Source organism: Pimephales promelas, chromosome 10 (assembly GCF_988280905.1).
Source record: "Pimephales promelas chromosome 10, fPimPro1.hap1.1, whole genome shotgun sequence".
In the NCBI taxonomy this organism is placed as follows: Eukaryota; Metazoa; Chordata; class Actinopteri; order Cypriniformes; family Leuciscidae; genus Pimephales; species Pimephales promelas.
The window spans coordinates 35,416,559-35,439,494 of NC_142778.1; the positions used below are offsets into that span (position 1 = coordinate 35,416,559).

The 22,936-nt window shown below is 34.8% G+C and overlaps 1 protein-coding gene across 1 annotated transcript in view; it reads right to left on the reverse strand.

The window, feature by feature from the left end:
- Positions 1-22,936, reverse strand: part of lekr1 (Leucine-, glutamate- and lysine-rich protein 1) — a 99,990-nt gene that overhangs the window by 3,826 nt on the left and 73,228 nt on the right. The window contains exons 10-12 of the mRNA XM_039684028.2: positions 15,384-15,477; positions 12,169-12,333; positions 10,468-10,701 (exon numbers count right to left, since the gene is read on the reverse strand). Of these exons, the coding sequence (XP_039539962.2) occupies positions 10,468-10,701; positions 12,169-12,333; positions 15,384-15,477 (493 nt within the window). The remainder of the gene's footprint in view (positions 1-10,467; positions 10,702-12,168; positions 12,334-15,383; positions 15,478-22,936) is intronic.

Here is a 22,936-nt window from a genome sequence, read left to right on the forward strand (position 1 = left end):
GGACCCAAAGGGCGGGATTCATATTTAAAAAAAATAAATAAATCATGATTTATATTATATTATAATATAATATTATAATTGTATTATAATATTTTTTCTTTTCTTTTTTGGTGTTATGAGAATTTCAAAAATATTTGTTTTATATAATTAGTATTAATGCAATAATTATGACAATTTCCCCCCATTTAACATAATAGAAAAAATATTTAAAAAAAATATATTTTTTTTATTTTTTTAAAGCTGTATTTCATTTTAGAGTCAAGCCTAGGCCTCACAAAAGCAATTTTTGAAATGAGATGGATGCCATCTGGTGGACAAACTGAGCATTTTAAAAATGCAAAACACATCTGAATTTTTTGGTGTGTTTGTGTATAAAAGTGTGTGTGTGTGTCTGGTTGTGTCTGTTTTGCACTCTTGATGTTTTATAGATTCACCCCTTCACTGTTGTGTGCTTTTTTTCAAGATCGTGGCTGATTTGTAAATTGTACGCACAAAAAAACTCACTATTTTCACATTTTTGCCAATTTCCCATTCATTTTCCATGCGGGTCCATTTGGACCCGAACAGCCCAAGTGTGAATATTTTTTTACAACTACTTAGACTACTCACATCCTGTCCCCAATTTTTTTGGGTGTTTAAATACCAAATATCAACAAAGTCACCAAATTTCGGACCATTCCGAGGAAGCTGTGATTTAAAAAAAATATATATATATTTAAATTCTTCGGGTCCATTTGGGCCGAACAACCCCAGAGGGTTAAAAGGCCTTGCTCGCCTCTCAATCGTCCAATTTCAAAACGGTTTTCACAGGATGAATTTTGAGTTCGTAAGCTTTCAAATGATTCCTAATCTATGATGATTACTAAAATATGTCTATGCCTAATCTATGATGAATATACTAAAATATAAAATAAAGGGAGCGCCAGTCATCCCGCTAGCAGGATGACCGTTAATTAAACCCGTTTTTCTCAAAATTACATTTCTGAAAGTCACAGCGATCAGCCGACTTCAGACTATTAAGTTAGCGCTTTTAAACATCCGCTCACTTAAAAATAAATCACTTCTAGTCAACGACTTAACCACATACAACCTGGATTTCATGTTTCTAACTGAAACTTGGCTGTAGTGCAACGGTCCTAAACGAAACATCCCCTCCAAACTTTACTTATATGAGTGTCTGCAGAGCGGGTAAGAGAGGTTCTTTTTAAAGATGGTTATCAATGTAAGCAGGTTGTCATGGTTATTAATGGTTTGAGTCATTTCTCACACCTGTCCCTCATTAGGTTATTCGTTGTTCCCTCAGAAAACTAAAAACTTTTAATACTTTTTGTCCATTTATTGACACGACAATGCTGTTTTGTGGACCTAAAAAAAGACAAACTTTTAAAACACAAAAGCGCATGTGTGTTATGTGTTTCTTTAGGCACATCATATTTCTTTACAACAACTGGCCTGGCATAAAATGGCAAAATACAGCATTTTTGTTTTGTTTTTGCAGATCTGTGCGACCATTTTGATAATGTCATCTGTATGTGAAAAAAGGATAGGCCACTTTAATGGAAAAATTGAAGACAATGGTTCATCAAGTTGCTTTCATTTTGAGTCATCATCTGCTCAAAAGGCCTCCATGAAAACAACATCATTAATATGATTTCACTAGGATGAGACATACTGGGAAACTCCTCTGGGAAAGACTCTGGAGCAGCTGCATGTGGACGTGAGAACACGAGAAGTCACGTATGCCTTGGGAAACTTACATATTTGTGGGAAACACCAGCATTATGACGCTGAAGGGAAACCCCTCCAGTAACTGATCTGGCAGAGGTCATGAGGAGCATGTGTCTACATGATGGCAACACATCCAATCTTCAGGCGAAACCCTGTCATCTAGTGGCCACACTGAGACACTGCAGTACACAGATCACTTCAACAGTCTCAGCCGGTTCAGAGTCATGAAATTAATTCACAGCGGCACTCGTTAACGCTTGTTTATATTCTGTAACTGCAAAGCTATGAAGCTTTCAAAGTTATTATGGCCAACTAAAACTTTTTATTATTATTTAAAATCTGAAATAATAATACTTATATATTATATAATATATATATATATATGTTTTATTTATATTTATATTATTTAAATTATAAAAAAGTATATTTATATTTATATAAATATAAAATATATTTATATTATTTAAATAGGCCAATAGTAAAATAAATAAATAAATACATATTATATAAATATATATATTTCCTTTCTCATATTTTCAAGTTTAATTAGTAATTTTTGTTTTTGTCTTTTTACAATTAGACCTATATATATATATATGAAAAACACACACACACACACACACACAAGTATGAATATTAAAGTTTTTCATACATACATATATATGCATATATATATATATATATATATATATATATATAGACACACACACACACACACACCACACACACACACACACATATATGTCTAATAGTAAAAAGACAAAAAAACACATAAAATTACTAATTAAACCTGCAAATATGAGAAATGAAATATATATTTATATATGGCCTATTTAAATATACGTTTATTTATTTTTACTTATTTTTTTTATTATTTTCATATATATATATATATATATATATCATTATTTTTTTCAGCTTTTTTGCAAATAATAAAACTAGTTTTAGTTAACCATAATAACTTTGAAAGCTTCATAGCTTTGCAGTTACAGAACAGAAACAAGCGTTAATAAGTGCCACTGTAAATTAATTTCATAATTCTAAACAGGCTGAGACTGTTGCATTGATCTGATTGATATTCTTCCTATCATGGCAGCTTAAGCATCATTTTGTGCATTCATTTTCAGTAATGGTCTGTTGTAAATCATTTCATTCATAAACTAAAAAAATTAAAAATAAATCAAATGTTGTAAAAGTTGACTGGCAAAATAAAGTTATTATAAGCAATAAATGTGTTTATCTTGATTTGGATGTAACCAGCGCTGATCAAAGTCATACACAATTTCTTCCATGTAGCTACAGCTCATGACCACACACACACACACACACACACACACACAAACATCCCAACACACGCATGCACACACACCCACACACTCTCTCTAACTGTACCGGAGAGACTTGTGTGTGTGTGTGTCAGTAAAGGTCAAACGCTATACGGGCCTGTGTATCTTGTGTAGACAAAGTGACCTTTGCTTCACTCCTCTCCTCGTCTCGCACATGAAGCCACAGAGAGTTTATCTCACAGCATGAGCACAGCTGAGAGAGAGATGAATGATGATCTCACACTTCTGCAGGTCAGCATGTCACTTATTTATCAAGGAAAGCAAATTACTCTCAAATAAGCTGGAAAAATTAAATCTGCTGGGCTTCATGCAAGTTAAAGGCACACAAACACTTTCTATTCAATTCATCTCTGACCATTTTAAAGCTTCAGTTTGAGATTTATTCATTTCAGGTTTTTAATAATTCCCATTGGCTCACTCTTGTTAGCCATTTTATAATTTAAGTCTGGGGTCATTTTTTAAGAAATAAATACTTTTTCAGCAATATCACATTAGTTTGATCAAAAGTGACATTAAATACCTCTATAATGTTACTACAGTAAATTTCAAATAAATGTTGTTTTTATTCAAAGAATCCTGAAAATGTTTCCAGAGAACCAACTTAGCATATTATAATGATTATTAAAGGATCATGAGACATTGAAGTAATAGCTGCTGAAAGTTCAGCTTTGACATAGATTAAAAAAAGAAAAACAGTTATTTTAAGTTGTAATATTTCACACCAATATTGTGAGCAAAAGAGACAACAAAAACTTTACAAAAAATCTTACTGACCCCAAACGTTTGAACGGCAGCAGTGTGTATAAAGTATATATTCAATGTAGCAACCCAGAAATCATATCTTTCTGTTATGAAGTAATTATGTTAGTGGCAGAGTCCATGTTACATGAGGTATAATGCTACAGTACTATTTGATGTCTGAAGGGTTTCTGGGTAAAAAAGCACATGAAACATCATTCACCTTACATTATCAATAAGAAATGGGAACAAAGTGAGCTGAAGGGAGGCAGAAGAAATAAAATAATATATTTACAGAATAAAAATATCATATCATACAGTATATCTACACCCACACTACCGTTCAAAAGTTTAGGGTCGATAAAATGTATTAATGTTTTTGAAAAAAGTCTCACAGATAAATGTAATTTATTCCTGTGATCAAAGCTGAATGTTCAGCATCATTACTCCAGTCTTCAGTGTCACATGATCCTTCAGAAATCACTCTAATATGATGATTTGCTGCTTTAGAAACATTTCTGATTATCAATATTGAAAACAGTTCTGCTTGATATTTTTATGGAAATTGTGATCAATTTTCAATATTGTTTGAGAAAGAGAAAGTTCAGTAGAACAGCATTTATGAAATAGAAATCTTGTAATATTTTGTGTCTTTACTTTTGATCAATTTAATGCTTCCTTGCTGAACAAAAGCATTATATTATATAAAATTATATATATACGTTTATCATAAAATAATTTTTGAAAGCTTTATTTGTAAGCAAAAATTATGCAAAAAATGTAGGCCTATTTTATCCCAAACTGTAAAAGGTTAGGTTATCCTATAAAAATAAAGCATTGATGAATAATTTTATGACAAACATACTACTATATTACTAAGTGAACTCATTTATAGTTATAAACTCTAATAATAATAATAATTCTTATTATTATTATTAAATTTTAGGCTACATATTTAGAAGATACTTTTGTCCAAAAAACGTACAAAAAAAGGGACAACGCATTAAGTCAAATATCAGTCATAATACAGGTTAGACAATAATAATAAAGTGCTAAGATTATCACAAATAAACTTTCGATTTAGATGCACGTCATTCATATTAAATATTATATATTCCACCCCGTACTCGCAACGACTGAGAATCACTTGAAACATGCAAACGCAGTTAAGGCAATTTGATGTACTAAATACACAATAAAACAATACACAATAAGATTCGTTAACAACGTACCTCCTGATGTTCATCTAAAATGAGGGCGAGCCACAAATCTGTGAGTACATTATACAAACCCGTGAGAAAGCGTGGGCACGGTTTATACATTTGTGGGTACAGATTGCAAAAACTGAATGCACTGTTTACCAATCTGAGAGCGCAGATCAGAAACTCGATTTGTTAAACTGAGGGAACAGTGTGAGAATTCATGAGTACGGTTTATAAACTGAGCGGACGGACTGTTTTCCTCCCACAGATGACTTCCCGAACTCCGGACGCAAGGTCACAGGTTCAAGTCTTATTCCGGGCAGGATATGTGGGTGGAGGGAGTGAATGAACAGCACTCTCCTCTTCTCTCATTACCCATAACAGAAGTGCCCTTGAGCAAGGCACCGAACCCACAATCGCTCCCCGGATGCTTCTGTAATAATTCATGGTGTGTGTGTTCAATACTCACTTCTGTGTGTGTGCACTTGGATGGATGAAATCCAGACCACAAATACTGTGTATGTGACAGTCCTATTTCTAAAAAGTGACGTGTAGCCAAGAATGCTTACAGCCCCCCAAAACAAGCAGATCTCCCTCCAAGACATGAACTACTGCATCTCAGAAGAGCCACAAGAACCACATCCTTGCCATCTGTGTGTACCTGGCCATGCTTTGACCAATGATAACAAATCTAGTGGTTTGACTGGTGTTAGGCATAAAGCTATTGACTTTAGCAGATGTGCCATTTACTCTTAGGTTTGACCTAAACCAGCTCTTTGTGCCTGAGCCAATTTAACTCAAAATTACATAATTAAAATATGCACTGTGTGACTTTAACAAATTAGATAATGTTGCTGTATATATATATATATATATATATATATATATACACACACACATATATGAAGAGTTTGGTTCCAAAACGCGATAAACGCCATTTTTTAAAAAAAATGAGTTACTGCAAAAATCTGACTTTTCAATACCGACCAGATACAAAACAATGTTTAATTTTACGTAAAATGGGATATCCGCCGTGTTATTATGTAATGTTTTCTCCCTTTCTTTCCAAACCGCGACAAACGCCAGTCTCCCTTTTCTGCAAAATGCCACATATCCGCTAAACCAATCACAACGCACCATTCTACGCAATGTAAACAGTAACGGCAGCGCTTTAACTAACCCGGCTTCCTAGGTTTTCTCTATTTTGTCCTTTCGATCAACAAACAAACAAAAAAATTATTCATTTTGACAGCATTGGTGAACCTGCGGAGGGTAAGGCATCCTGCATGGGTAAACGTGACATCGAAATCGAATCATTTACGTGAGGAAGAAGATGGACTCGAGAGGAGGAAATGCCGGCTGTTGCTTGTTCTCACACGACAGCATCAAACTTCTGTCACGCTGACACACTGACCCCCAGAGGATCTTTTGGAAAACTTTCAGTTGTTTTATTCAAAGTCAACGAAAACCGAGCAGGACCGAGCTAGTTTACAGCTGATCGCCGTCAAAAAAGTTCAGCGGCGACGTCCCAAGGTTGACAACAGCGATATGCATAACGTTAGATCATGCTTAATAAATCATAATTCATGATGATGTGCTCGTCTTAGTTAATGTTTTAATTAAGGTTTTGTTCATCCATGAAGTCATGAATGAAAAACGTTGAACTGTTAAAAAAAAAGTTGTTAGTTCCTGATGATATTAATATGAATTCATGATAATTCATGACATGAACCCTTAAAATGTTACCGAATATTGTTATATTAAAGCAATGGATTTATAGTATGCACAAGAAATTCAATGTATATAAAATTTTATTTTGATTAATTGCACTTTGAAAAAAAAAATTATTGGATTTATTGCATATTGGGGGAAAAAACGATCTGTTTTATAATAAATCTTTGGAAATCAAAACCTGGATTTCATTTTTTATTGTTATTATAACCTACAAATGCTGTGAAAATTTGAAACCGAAAATAGTGATTTTCATCTTCCCATTTTCTTGCTAAAGAAAACACAGTTTTACTCAAATTCATCAAAATGGATTTATAGCATTTTGGAACCAAACTCTTCATATGTATATATACATATATATATATATATATATATATATATATATATATATACACACATATATATATATATATATATACATATATATCCATATATATACATATATATATATATATATCAGGGCTGTGCAAAAATTAATTGTGTTTAATCGCATCCAAAATAAAAGTCTGTGTTTACATAATATATTTGTGTGTGCTGTATAGAATTATTTTGTATATATAAATACACACACATGCATGTATATATTTAAGAAAATGTGTTATTCATATATAAAATATTTAATATAGATTATGTATTTTTATATATATACAGAATTTAAGCGCAAATAATTCTTAAATATATACATGCATGCATAGGTATTTATTTATACAAAATAATTATATACAGCACACACAAATATGTTATGTAAACAGAGACTTTTATTTTGGATGCAATTAATCACAATTAATTTTTGCACAGTCCTAATATATATATATATATATATATATGTATATATATATATGATAAATAACCCAGAGCAGTTATCTGAACAAGCATGATCTCTGAAATCCAACTTCTGCACTCAGTTTAGACCCACAAATTCAGATAATAAAAAAAATATTGATTCATATTCTGCTGTTCAAAAAGCCAAAAGTATCATCATGAACAAACAGGGTCACATGCAAACGTGCACATTCTATCTTCATAAAAAAAGTTAGAAAATACATGTTTTCTTGCTAATACAGCATGCTTAAAGATTCACTCCTTGCATTATACACAACTAAAACATCAGACCTGACTTTGTTTGCTTCATTTATGAATCGATATATGAAGATTTATAATGTTGAGTGATTTGGAACAATAAAGACTGTTCACTTCTCTTAAGAAGTTGAATTTCAGAGTAAATCTGAAAGTGTGCTGCAGGACTAGCTTACAGTTAACCAGACTATTTAAATGTTGAGCAAGCAATCTCATTGGCTGCAGGATCAGCAGAGGCCAATCAGCTTGCACCTCTGCTGATGTGAATGAACACAAACTGCATTTAAATTACCAATCAGCTTGCGCCCTCTAGAGTTTCATGACTGAACTACCGTCGATTGACATATAATTTACATTAGTGCACCCACACTGTAAATGGTTACCATTACTTCTGAAAATGAAGAGTTCAGATGCAAAAGCCTCTAAATGCCATTTGAAATTTTCTTCTAGAACGGTCATTTTTATCAAGCTTGTATATTTAAGTTCAGTAATTTCACTTAAATGACAATGAATAGGTAATCCTCATTGCCATTTAAGTGAAATTACTGAACTTAAATATACAAGCTTGATCAAAATCATCATTTTAGAAGAAAATTTCAAATGCCACTTAGAGGCTTTTGCATCTGAACTCTTCAAATATAAACTAAATATTAGTTAGTTAGGCCTATATAGAGTAAAAAAAAAAATTAAAGACGAAGTCAAAGATGTACACAGAAATATTGAGTAAAATCTGTCATTTTCTAATTAGATTGAATTATTTCTCGTCTGCTATCTAGAATGAATTGTTTCACTCATCGCTGTGATTGGCCTGTCGGCTACGGATAAAAACAATGCCTTTAAATTTGGCCAAAATTGAGTATCTTGGCAGGGTCTGGAACAGCTTGTGCGCCAAAAGCTTAAAATACTGCCTAGGTAGGCAGCTAAAGCGACCTTCATTTAGAAACAGAGCCGCAGTCCTGCTCTTGAACCGGCAACCTCATAAATCCTCATAAATATCAACCAAAGTCTGAAAATATCTCCGATGCCTCTGAAGAGCGCATGCAGGCACAGTTCAAAGACGAGATGAAAGAGAAAGAGCGAGCGAGAGCTAGGGGAGGAAGGGAAAAGAACATCAAGAAGGTGCTTCTTATGAGAGATGGAGCGTTAAATGCCCTTAGGTATCGATTTTATATCACAGTCAGATCTTAGATAGCTTTAATGGATTCTTAAAATGCAGCGAAATCTTTCCCACAAAAGAAAGCCATTTGCTTTGTGAGCGGGGATGGAGATGAGAGAGGGAGAGACGCTGCGCTCTGGGCCGCATAAAAGAGTGTGTCAGCTGTGAAATTCACATCATGGCACCTTGAACTAAAGAGAGAGAGAGAGAGAGGGTGGGGGTGGGTTGAGGAAACTGACAAGAGTGTCGTGACTGAAACCACAGACTGCCCCCTGGAGACGCAGGCATGTGTGTATCAACAGAACACTGCCCCAAATACACACTCCATCTCTCTCTGACGACTGACGAGACGGATTCGCTCATCTCTCACGTCACCTCTGCTGTTTCTTATTTCGATCTGGATTCATTCCCGTTCTCTCCTCTGACTCATGTGTACATGAATGTATGTAAATGTGGTTTGCCAAATGTCGTGCTACATTAGTTATGAACACACGCGGGTTGTTTTGTTAGTATCTCCATTTATTATTAGCCTTCATTATTAATTGTCTACTGTGTGTCAGCAGTATTTGAATTGTGTCACTTCACTTTTTTACCCCTAGGGGTCAGTAAAAAGCAATTTAAAATCAGATAACTCAAGTAAAAAATACAATATCCAAACTTTACTTACATACAATCATGTCCAATTAATATTCAAAGCTTCAAGATTCACACTTTATATTGATTATTTTCATGTTTCTGCGAGGGGAATGTCCAACTGACCGGAGGAAGAACTCATTCCAGCTTCATTTGGTCATTTTATGATAAGGTTCACATTAGTTATTGCAAATGGACATTGTATAAATTAATAAATTGTTTAAAGGGGTCATGACATGTTAAATCAAATTTGCCTTGATCTTTTGACAAATACAAGGTCTTTGTACCATCAAGTTTTATAGCTATTTTCCATATATGTGTGTGTGTGTGTGTGTGTAAAAAACTTTATTAACATTATAAGTGAACCTCAAGAAACATCTTAAAATTAAATTATTTAAAAAAAAATGTTCCCTTGAATCCATAGTTCTTCATATTTAAAAATGTTTAATTTATATAACTTGAAATGTTAAATATGTACATTTCTATTCAAAAGTTTTGGTCTCTCAAATTTGATTACAATTTAAAATCTATTTTATTTTTTATTATTATTCCTGTGATGTCAAAGCTGTGTTCACCATCATTACTCCAGTCTTCAGAGTCACATTCGAATAAGCTGGTTTTGGGGGTTAAGAAACATTATTATTGTTATCAAATGTAGAAATTATTGATGTTTTACTTCTTAATATTTTTCCCCAAGACTTGTAATTCTCTCCTTAAAAAGCCCCTTTTAATTATAACTCATGTGTGATGTTGAAGTGAATTGATCAGTCCTCAGATTGGTGTAATGTTAAAGTCGATGACCCTCCTCAAACACACACCTTTAGCGGTGAGACGTGTGTGTAGAGACGTGCCTCACCTCTTCCTCCAGGGCGTCTCTCTCTCCTCTGAGCTTCTGTATGTGACTCTGGGCGATGTTGAGCTGGTGTGTGTTCTGCCTCAGCGTCTCTCCTGTCCTCTGCTCCCGCAGTATCTCCTGCTGCCTCTGGGTGGCGCTTTCCCGAATCTGCTCCTCCTGTTCATGAACACGCTTCTGAAGCTCTGCCAACTCCTGCCGGAGCTCCTGTGTGGCTGAACCAACCAGAGCGGGAATCTACAGGGAGAGATCCACAAATATAGCTAGCAAAAAAAACACACAACAAAAAACATTCGTGCTGATGACTGACTAATTACGTTGTCTACATTTCTATAAATAAAGGCCTGTTCACACCAAGAATAACTATAATTATATAAGATAAATGCTATTCTTTTTCTATTTATCTTTAAAAAAAAATATTAAGCAGCAAAAACTATTTTCAGGATTGATAATAATAAGTACCACTCTTAATAACTGAGCAATAATTGATAATTACTGAGCACTAAATCATCATATTAGAGTGATTTCGGAAGGAATTTATTAAAATGTATTAAAATAAATTAACAGAAAAAAAACAGCTATTTAAAATTGTAATAATATTTCACAATATTAATGTTTTACTGTGTTATTTATAAAATGAATGTAGCCTTGGTGAGCAGAAGAGACTTTTAAATATTTGAAAAACTTTAACATAATAAAAGTCCCGCCTCACTCCCAAATCCTCTCGCTATGTTGTGTGTGTGATCAGCAACTCCTCATCTGTGGCATGCGGAGACAAAACCTCTCAACATCACTTCTGGACCAGTAGACCTGCCTCCACCAATCTTACTCTGGCCACACACACACACACACACACACACACACTGGGCGTATCAGGCTCCACCGGACAGACAGTGATCATCAGACATTATTTATGGCCATGAACAAAGGAGAAGTGTAAGACAAAACCCAAACACTTTCAGAGAGAAAGACATGGAAACAGACACAGGGAGCTGTGTGTGTGTGTGTGTTTGTGTGTGTGTGTGTGTGTGTGTGTGTGTGTGTGTGTGATGGGCAGGTTTAGTGTAAGGGGATAAAATATACAGTTTGTACAGTATAAAAACCATCACGTCTATGGGGAGTCCCCACAAAGATGGTAAACCAGACATGTGTGTGTGTGTGTGTTTGGGGGGGGGATTTTTTGGTGGATAATTGACAATTGTAATGTCAATTAACCGCCACTTACCTCTGACTATTAACAATTTACATTACATAACGTATATATTACACCATATTATATTATATCAACATTGACCCTTATCTTCTATTGCAAAGGTCAGATGACAACATTTTAAAGGGCAACTGGGAATGATACTCTTCGTTTTGAAGTTCAGTCAAACAAAACTTTAAGATGTTTTTATTCTTTGTGGTTTAATAACTTGTGCATCAGAGAGTAAATTAAGGAGTCCAGTGGGAAACCGAGAGCGTTGAGTTGAGTCTCATATTCAATGTCAAAGCAAGTCAGACATGTTTTTCTGTATCTCAGGATTATATAAAATTGTGAACTCCTCAAACTACTAATATAGACACACACACACACACACACACAAAATATAATAAAGACAAAGCTAAATGTGCCATTTTTTGGAAAACAAAACTGCCTTAATAATCTGATGCCACTGAACCATGATCAAGACCTAAAGGTCAAAGGTCAGCCAGTTGTACCTCGTTTTGCATTCGCTGGTTTTCACTCTGGTATTTGTTTTGCAGCTCCTGGTTTTTCTGTCTCTGGATGTCCAGCTCAATCTCAGCGTCTCTTCTCAACTCCGTCTCCTGCTGTTTCAGCAGTGTGTCCTGCTCGGCCCGTGTCTGCTGGAGTAACGCCTCCGTCTGCGGGTTAGAGAAGGGTAAAGGTCAAATAAAGTTTACAAGATCTCCTAAGAATCAGAATATTGTTTGTGCACTTGACCTAAATTGAACTTCAGGATAATGATGAATTTAATTACACAAAATGTAGTACAGTTCTACGGAAGAGGATTAGGGCCGAATGCACTATAATAAAACAATAAAAAAATAAAACCATCTCGAGATTAAAGTCATTATAATGCGAGATTAAACTCGTTAAATTTCAAGAAAAAAGTCGGAATACAATTTTGAGAATAAACTCATTAAATATCGAGAATAAAGTCGTTGTGTTTCGAGAAAAAAAACGTAAAATTTTGAGAAAAAAGTCTAAATACAGTCTTGAGAATAAACTCATTAAATATCGAGAATAAAATCGTTGTGTTTCGAGAAAAAAAAACGTCAAATTTCGAGAAAAAAGTCGAAATACAATCTTGAGAATAAACTCATTAAATATCGAAAATAAAGTCATTGTGTTTCGAGAAAAAAAATCGTCAAATTTCGAGAAAAAAGTCTAAATACAGTCTTGAGAATAAACTCATTAAATATCGAGAATAAAGTCGTTGTGTTTCGAGAAAAAAAATCGTCAAATTTCGAGAAAAAAGTCGAAATACAATCTTGAGAATAAACTCATTAAATATTGAAATTGAAGTCATTATAATGCAAGATTAAACTCGTTAAATTTCGAGAAAAAAAGCAAAAAAAAACAATCTTGAGAATAAACTCATTAAATATCGGGAATAAAGTCATTGTGTTTCGAGAAAAAAATCTTAAAATTTAGAGAAAAAAGTCGGAGTTTAAGGAGTTTTTTTCTCGAAACACGACTTTATTCTCGATATTTAAGGAGTTATTCTCAAGATTGTATTTCGACTTTTTTTCTCGAAATTTAACGAGTTTTTTTCTCGAAACACAACGACTTTATTCTTGATGTTTAATGAGTTATTCTCAAGATTGTATTTCGAAATTTTTCTCGAAATTTAACGAGTTTTTTCGCTAAACACGACTTTATTCTTGATATTTAATGAGTTTATTCTCAAGATTGTATTTCGATTTTTTTCCTCGAAATTTAACGAGTTTTTTTCTCGAAACACAACGACTTTATTCTCGATATTTAATGAGTTATTCTCAAGATTGTATTTTGACTTTTTTTTCTCGAAATTTAACGAGTTTAATCTCGCATTATAATGACTTTAATCTCGAGATAGTTTTATTTTTTTATTATTGCTTGGCCCTAATCCACTTCCCTACAGTTCAGCCAAAACACAAAAGAGCAGTGTTACTCTTAGCTAAAACCATTAAAAGTAGTTTCGTTCATAAAAATTAGGCTATGAAAAAAATATTAGATGAAAACCTTAAACTTTTTTTAAGTTTTTTTTTTTTCTTTTAAGCAAGGAAAATTTTGTTTTAGCCTTTAGTTGAAGTACTAAAATTACTATTAAACTAAAATAACTAAAACTTAAACAATAGTTTTAAGCAGATACAATTACTGAAACTAAAAATAAAATCTCATTTAAAATATAAATAAATGCTATTATAATAGTATGTAAATATACTAAAACAACACTCCAAATGGACAAAAAGAACAAACAATACAAATTAAAAACTGACATCATGCATAACCAAATAGGAAGGCGCATGCAAATCCCCGAACACCTGCACACTAGCATCACATTCTGCCTTATTTACATGTGGATTATTTGTCTTTAAAAACTGAAGAATAAAACAGCTAACAGGACAAAATGTCTATGAGATCCATTCCATCTCCTTTCATTATGTTTAATTTAGGCCTGATGTGGTGGGAATAAAGCAAATAAAGCTGTCAGTGTAGTCTTTCAGTGACCATACGCTTCATATCAAACACCAGGGTTTTTCACCAACTGCGGGTTTTGAAATATTGAACTGTCAGCGGCGGAATAAAATGGTTAGAGCAATTACAAACAGCAAAGAGGGTGATGGTGGCATGCCATGTATTTTTAGTATTCATGCATGACCAAGGTCACCAGGCTTTTCAAAGAGCCCAGAGAGTGCAGACAGTGTGCGTGTGAGAGAAAACAACAGGGTCTGTCTCAGTGTGTGTGTGTGTGTGTGATGGGCAGGTTTAGGGTAGGGTAAGTGTAAGGGGAGATAATATACAATTTGTACAGTATAAAAATCATTACACCTATGGAGAGTCCCCACAAACATAGTAAACCAGGTGTGTGTGTGTGTGTGTGTGTGAGTGAGACAGTAAGACACCACTTCCACTAGACACTAGACTAGCATGTCTGTGTTAACGGCAGGAAACCAGCGGGCCTTAAATGTAATTTGCACTAAATCAAATGGCATTCCTCTTAATACTAGCATGCTGAGGGCAGACCTCAACCCACTTAAAAAAAAAAATCAATGAAACTCAAATAACAGAAAAAAAAATAGCTAAACCAAACTTCAGACAGAAGGAAAAGAAAGAAAATGTGCCTGTAGTTCTCTAGGATAGAAATAAGTCTTCAGCGTTCAAAGGGAATTCATCCAGTAAAAGTTTGATACGTCGGCATAAATAAATAAACAAGTGGCATTTATTTGAAATTTACAATACAAACACAGCAAAAAAAAATATTTGTCAAGCAAAACATTTCACACAAAAGAAGTTTGTTCGATTTTAAATGATGAAACAATAGATATACTGATCAAAATGAAGACATGTCTGGTTGTCAAATGTTAGTGAATAATGTATTTCATCTCATACTTTTTCCATTAGTGCTCTGTAACTGTACAATTCCCCAGTAAAGTCTAGTAATGAGAGTCTATAAAACAAGAATAAAACAAAAATAACGACTTCGGGATTGGTACAGCATGGGGGTGAGTAATTAATGACTTCATTTTCATTTTTGGGTGAACTAACCCTTTAAGTCTACCACATATATCCCAACTGTCAATGGAGAAATTGTATTGAATTTTTACTTGCATTTTATTGTAAATGACTGAAAAAATGTATTATGAACAAATTACCCATCATAAATCATCCCCTGAAACAGGTTTTTATTAGTATTTTGTGACCTCACCTTTGACCTGTGCTCTTCTGCAGTGTTCAGCCTTATTCTAAAGCTCTCCTCCAGTCTCTCCAGTTCTCCCACATGACTTCTTCTCATCTCTTCCCTATGAAAAGAAAGTCTTCAGTGGATTCACCAACCATATAAATCAACTGAACACATTGGATATCATAAATGCATTTAACATCATTGAGCATTAACAAAATGTCTGGTCTAATTCTGACTGAAAACCACACCGACATGATTGATCTGTTTAATATTACAGGTAAGACCGAGGAGAGATATTGTATTAGGCCGTTACCACACTTTAATGAAACAACTGCACAAGACTTCAAAGAGTGACACATTTACCAGCAAGAATATGTTGATACAGTTGTTATGGAAACGTAATTGTTATTTTTGTTAATTGTCACATGTCATAAAACGTTGTTATATACAACCATGACTAATGTTGGTCTGCAGGCTCAGGGATCAAGACAGAATGTTACAAAGGAAATGGCCGTAAAACATGGTCAAAGTCAGACAGAGTAATGAGTATTTCACAACAACTGCTAATCCCAGATGAAGACATGCACTGAACACAGGCCAGCAGGTCGGCTACACACACACACATGTTGGAGAAAAACCCGTTCAGGCGAGACTGTGCACCTGTTTTTTTCTCAGAGAGTTGTTTTCTATTAGTTTTCATATCAGAGATGCTTTTAATCTGCGCCATATCCTGTTTTTCAGCCCCAAAAATAAAAAGCATAACGCAAATAAATCAAACGTTTATTGGTCTTTTTTTACTTGTTTTCTATGAAGGGCATGAAGGCATGGTGGTGGAAATAAATATGAGATGTAGAAAAAAAAAATTGTTTTGTGTTCCCCCCCGAGAAAATTTGCGTTCAAGTTTTGTGTTCTTAGCGAATGAATTCAAAGTTTCTCTTGGGAAAGCAAGAGAATGCAAAAGTATTGCCAAATAATCTCTTTTTTTTTCTTCATCATGTCCCTCCGTAGTTTTCTAAAAATATATATATAAGAGAAAATAATTATAAGTATAAAAACATACACTGCCATTCAAAAGTTTCAGGTTAGCCTGAAGATTAGATGTATTATTACTTTTATTTAGCAAGGATGCACTCAATTGACAGAAAGGACTTTTACATTGTTCTTTTATCGTGATTAATCGCTTCCAAAATAAAAGTTTGTGTTTACATATTATATGTGGATGCACTGTGTATAATTATTTTATATATATATATATATATATATATATATATATATAAATACACACACATGCATGTATAGTTAAGAAAAAAAATATTTATATATAAAATATTTATATTTATATTTAATATAAATCATTTATACATCTATATACAGTATATACATGAAAATATTTATATATGAAGAGTTCAGGTGCAAAAGCCTCTAAGTGCCATTTGAAATTTTCTTCTAAAATGATCTTTTTTATCAAGCTTGTAAATTTAAGTTCAGTAATTTCACTTAAATGGCAATGAGGATTACCTATTAATTGTCATTTAAGTGAAATTACTGAACTTAAATATACAAGCTTGATAAAAAAGATCATTTTAGAAGAAAATTTCAAATGGCACTTAGAGGCTTTTGCATCTGAACTCTTCATATATATATATATATATATATATAATAATCATACACAATGCACCCACATATAACATGCAAACACAAACTTTTATTTTGGATTAATCGTTTGAAAGCCCTGTTCTTTTACCAAGATTTTCATTTTTAAAAATGCTGTTCTTCTGAATATTTGATCTAAAAGATGAAGCAGGTAAACAGTTTTCAACATTCATAATAGTCATATATGTTTCTTGAGCAGCAAATCAACATATAATGATTTGTGAAGGATCATGTGACACTGAAGACTGGAGTAATGATGCTGAAAATTCAGCTTTGACCACAAATATGAAGTCATATTTCACAATTGTACTGTTTTTACTGTATTTGTAATCATATAAAATATAAATGCATGCAGCTTTTGTGAGCGAAAGGCTTCTTTCGATAAAAAAAAAACAACAACTAAAAATCGTACTCACCTAAAACTTTTAAACAGTAATGTATAAATAAAATATAAGAGGAATAAAATACATACAGTCTTTATTTAATAAAAAACTAACTGTAAATAAGGATAAGAACACTCATTGAGAACAGGATATGTTGTCATGTACAGACAGCAGACATGGCCCAAGATGCTTCTCTCTTCCCATTTGTCCTCATTTTAAAACCATGATTATAGTTTGACTCATCAAACCGTACTCTGAAAAGCTCTTCTGCTATTAGCCGAGACAGACAGCGGGGATTTGAGGAATGCTGGTGACTAGACAGACAGACAGTTTGGCATAAATACCATTTTTACAGCACATTCCTCTGTGGCTCAAACATTCCTCCCACGAGACAGAAACTGCGACTTTATAGACACACTACTTCCATCCTGGATTGGTGAAGACTGAAACAACACACACAAACAAACACAAACCGCTCAGGAGAAACATCAAGAAGAAGTCCTCACAAACAGCCTGACTGAATCAGATCGCCACATACCAGCATTCCTACCTAACCTCGCAGTTAAAACAGGCCTTGAATATGAATATTTCACCGCTTAAAGGAGTAGTTCACTTTCAAAAAAACTTTTGCTGATAATTTACTCACCCGCATGTCATCCAAGATGTCCATGTCTTTCTTTCTTCAGTCGAAAAGAAATTAAGGTTTTTGATGAAAACATTCCAGGATTTTTCTCCATATAATGGACTTTAATGGGAACCAAACGGTTCAAGGTCCAAATGAGAGTTTCAGTGCAGCTTCAAAGGGCTTTAAATGACACCACACGATGAATAAGGGTCTTATCAAGCGAAACGATCGCTCATTTAATAAATAAATACAAAAGTTTAAATTTTATAAGTACAAATGCTCACTTTGCTCGACTCTCCTGTTCGAATTTGTGCTTTTGTGAGCATTTGTGCTTATAAAACTTAAACTTTTGTATTTATTTATTAAATGAGCGATCGTTTCGCTTGATAAGACCCTTATTCATCGTCTGGTGTCGTTTAAAGCCCTTTGAAGCTGCACTGAAACTGTCATTTGGACCTTGAACCGTTTGGTTCCCATTGACGTCCATTATATGGAGAAAATCCCCATCAAAAACCTTAATTTCTTTTCGACTGAAGAAAGAAAGACATGGACATCTTGGATGACATGGGGGTGAGTCTCCTTTAAATATGAGTATAATGCACTAAAAATAACTTTGATTCACCCTAGTATGTGTTAATGAATGTTGCCGTAATTCCCCCGAGACAGAGGCGCTCACACAAAAGATTCCAGGCGTATTCTTTCGTCTTTTTTTTCCAGCCTAAAAGAGAGAGGGAATGTTTCATCTCGCCGGTCTAGGGGTGTACGTGCCGTGAGGCTGTATACTATTAAAGTTAGATGGGTCGGGGACTGACAGACACGCAGCTCTCTGACAGCATTTGTGTGATGCCTCTCCAGAGAGAAGACCTGTAATGGGGGATCTGTCTGGAAGAAGTGGCTCTCAGAAACACAAGTGTTAAATAAGCCCAGTCTGGAATGTGCACACTTCACTGCACTTGTGTAATCAAATCAATGGAAAAAATATCGGAGTGGCAGATAGAAAGCAAATGCTCTAAAACTGGAAGGAAAAAGAAAAAAAAATCACATGACAAAAAAAATTCTGAGAGAAGATTAGTGTAACTAGGATTTTGAGGTCAGCATTACTAAATGTGTAACTGCTCACAGGCATGGGGGAAACAAATTAAGCATGTTACAATTACAATTTCACATTACAAAAACATGTAAAAGAAAAAAAATTCAGTTTGATAAACACCATAGTGAATATGACCTGTCTGGAGCCGCTAAAAGGCACAGGGTGAAAGAAATAAAATATGAGATCTGAGGGAAAATGACGTCAATGCTTTTTGCGTTCTCTAACAAAAGTTTTGCGTTCCCCCAGAAACTTTGCATTCGCTCGCAAATAACACAAAAGTTTTGCAAGGGAACAACGAGACTCTCAGGGAAACAGAAAACTTTGGTGAGAGAACACAAAAGCAAAATTTGTTTCTCCCCTATTTGAAAGTCCATGTAGTGAAAATCCAGCTTGTAATGTTGTTTACATGTCTATGTGATGTTTTTAATGTGCTTTAAAGGGATAGTTCACTTTGAAATACATTTTTGGTATCTTTTAGCTTACCTGTCTGTCATATAATGCAGTTCTATGGTCACCACCTCGATATAAAAACGATATAAACACTGTTAGTTTTCTCACACAAACCGCTCATTTCACGCCTCAGGCCATCAATGTGTACTTACATTTACGAGTCATTAAATCATGTTTAATTTGGACGTCTCTATGCATGCTCTTTGAGGTGGTGACCATAGACCTCCATTATATGACTGACAGACAAGAACGGTTTGACCGAAAAATATGGAAACAAAGACACCTACAACTTGGGTGCCCTTGAGGTAAGCTAAAACATAGCAAAAATTTATTTCAAAGTGAACTATCCCTTTAAGACAAACTGTGTGTAAATTCATCAGTCGACACCATCGAGTATTTTCCGCAGTGAACCAAAGGTGGTGTTTCTGACTTCACAAAATGTGGTGATAATAACAGCATCCTTGAAAAATAAAACTAATCATTTCTTTAAAAATAGCTTACTGAGCCCAAACGTTTTGAACGACCTCTTAAATGGCGTCATCTTCCTGGCTCTCTCACTCGCTGAAGTGTGTTTTGTTGTCGTCAGGGGTTTGATGATTGTGGTTGTGTGACCCTGAGCTGTGCGTGTGGGAGACCAGAAGTGAAGTGTTGCTCTCAGAGTGAAAAACATCAACAGTGGCATTGTGATCCATGCGGATGCATGAAAGAGGGGTTTGTTCTCATGACTCAGTGCTTATAAAAAGGCTGAAGCAGTAGTTGTTTGGTGGGCGAGAATAGAGCGTTGAGGGACAAAATGTCCTCCATCCAGAACAGGGGTCAGAATCGGCTCTGAAAGGCACGAGCGGGGACTGTGATAATTGGCAAAGTGTGGTCACAGCTATTGTCTGACTGAATATGAGTGAGAACGAAGGCGTGCACATGCCTTTTAGTGTACTTCCTCAGCGCTTGTTCCTCTGAACTGAGACATCACGTACAGTTCAAGCGTGCGGTCAGGACATTCTGTTAAGTTCTTTGCACTTTAACAAAGTGTTTATTCTTCCTTCCCACAATGCCCTAGGAAAGGTGATGTGTGTGTGGTGGACGTCTGAAGGAAGGCACAGTTCGCTCTTTTTGTTTTTCTTAATGCACTTTCGTTTGATGTTTACAGGGTTAAAGACGAATGAAACAATGGTGTGTTTTCTGTCAGTCATATAATGTTGTGTAAACCACACATAATGCAAAAACTACTCAGTTTAACTGGAATCAAAAGAAAGTCTATAATGATTGTGCATGTCTACTGTAAATCTAGACTCACTTTTTACTGCTAGTATGATTAGTGTGATTATGATTAGCCAACACACACTGCACCGACAGACGGCAGTGTTATCAGGTTTTGTCGGATCTGTAACTGTCGCAGTTGGTTTGGCTTTTTTTCACCGTTTGAACAAGTTGAATTGGCATTTTTTGGGTTGTTGAATACACACACACACACACACACACACACACACACATATACATACATACACATATATATATATATATATATACACACACACACACACACACACACACACACACACACACACACACACACAGATTCCTCATTAGAAGCTATTTCTATGGATCGCTATGCATAAGCCATCGGCCATGTTGGAATGGTCAACTAACACAATACAACAAGAAGATGGCCTCAGCTAACAACATAAAAGTCCCCCTGTGGTGAAAATCAACAATTTTTAACATTGTATATATGTCTATGTGGTGTTTTAATATGCTTTAAGACAAACCATACACAAATTCATAAGTTATCACCATTGTTGAGATTTTTATCCTGAAAACTGCAGTGATCCAAAGACCAAAATTGCTGGTGTTTCTGACGTCACAAACTATTGCCTTGTAACCAATCAGGTCTACGAGTGATCGTCATCGAGTGGATTTCTGAGTTGAGTGAGTGAGTGGAGGTGGGGCTCATTTGCATATTCATAGAACCACGTATATTAAATGAAGCAGGGGGGTCGAGTTACAATCAAGCTATTTTAATTACTTTGCTTTCTCAGAGGATGACAGCTTAATAACTAATTTCCATCTCATTACTCAAACACCTGCGACCTCTGACCCCACCTCACCTGCAGCACAAGTATGAGCCTGCCGAACAAAGCCTGTGTGTTACAGCTCAATGACTAGATCAATACATCTTTAGAAAAGCAAGTGTTTGCCCTGGGCTGAAATAAACGGTGTTGAATAGCACTTGACCAAGTGACACACATTTTTGTGAAGGAGTCTTTGCTGTAGCACACAAGAACATCAGGCCCGAGTAGACAACTACTAGTAGAGCACACTGCACACATTGAAAACATTCATAAAACATAGTGATGCTTGCTGTGACAGGTTCTGGATGTTCGACAATGACCAACGAGCACAGATCTGATCCAAATAATTGCCAATGCCTTAGCAACCGCACAAAATGCCATAGCAATTCCATTGCATCCAGCCAACACCACGATCAGACAAGCCTGGACATCAACATTTGAGAAGTGGCATGGCAACAAGACCAGTAACCGACACAATGGCGGAGGTGTAAACAGTTGAGGACGAACATAACACAACACTAAGCAAAAGACAAAGAAGACAAGGCTGTGCTGTTGGTTGCTAACAGACAGGTAGACCTCTGGGACAGAGGAGTGTATGCAAACAACACCAGACATCCAAACACACAAACAGCTGGGACGTAACAAAAGCCCACTAACAGAGAGAAAAACAGAAACTCAAGACACAGGTGGCCACTGATACAATCAGGCCCTAATAAAGGAGGAGACAGATGTGAATTGACTTGCAATTAGCCTGATGAACAGGTGGGAAAGAACAATAGAAGATCAAATAGAAAAGGAGAAGAAGCGGGGATTAGGGACATAAATATCTCTGAGGGGCCCTTCGCACTGAATTTAAAAACACGAGATGGAATGAGAAAAGTGGAATGGGAAAATGCATGTTTTAGAAAGTTGAAGTACTTTTGGGAGGGGCTGTTTACACTTAGTTTAAAAAACGATAGATTCTATTGACAATGTAAAAATAGCAGTAGACCTATGGAAATAGAGGCAGATACTATTTGCACCTCAGTGTTGTTGCACAATAAACAGCATGAAATAATAACAGAGAGTAATTGATTATTTTTTTATGAAATGGATGTTGCCTTATTGGGACAATAAAGCCCCTCCTACACATACCTCTTAATTATTAAACACACTTTATTTCCACTTTGAGTTTTTTTTTTTTTTTTTTTAAATAAATGCCTTTCTATGGAAGTTTGTTTCCGCCATTGAATAAAAAAAAAATAATAATAATTGCGACTTTATCTTACAATTGCGAGATATAAAGTCAGATATAAAGTCAGAATTGC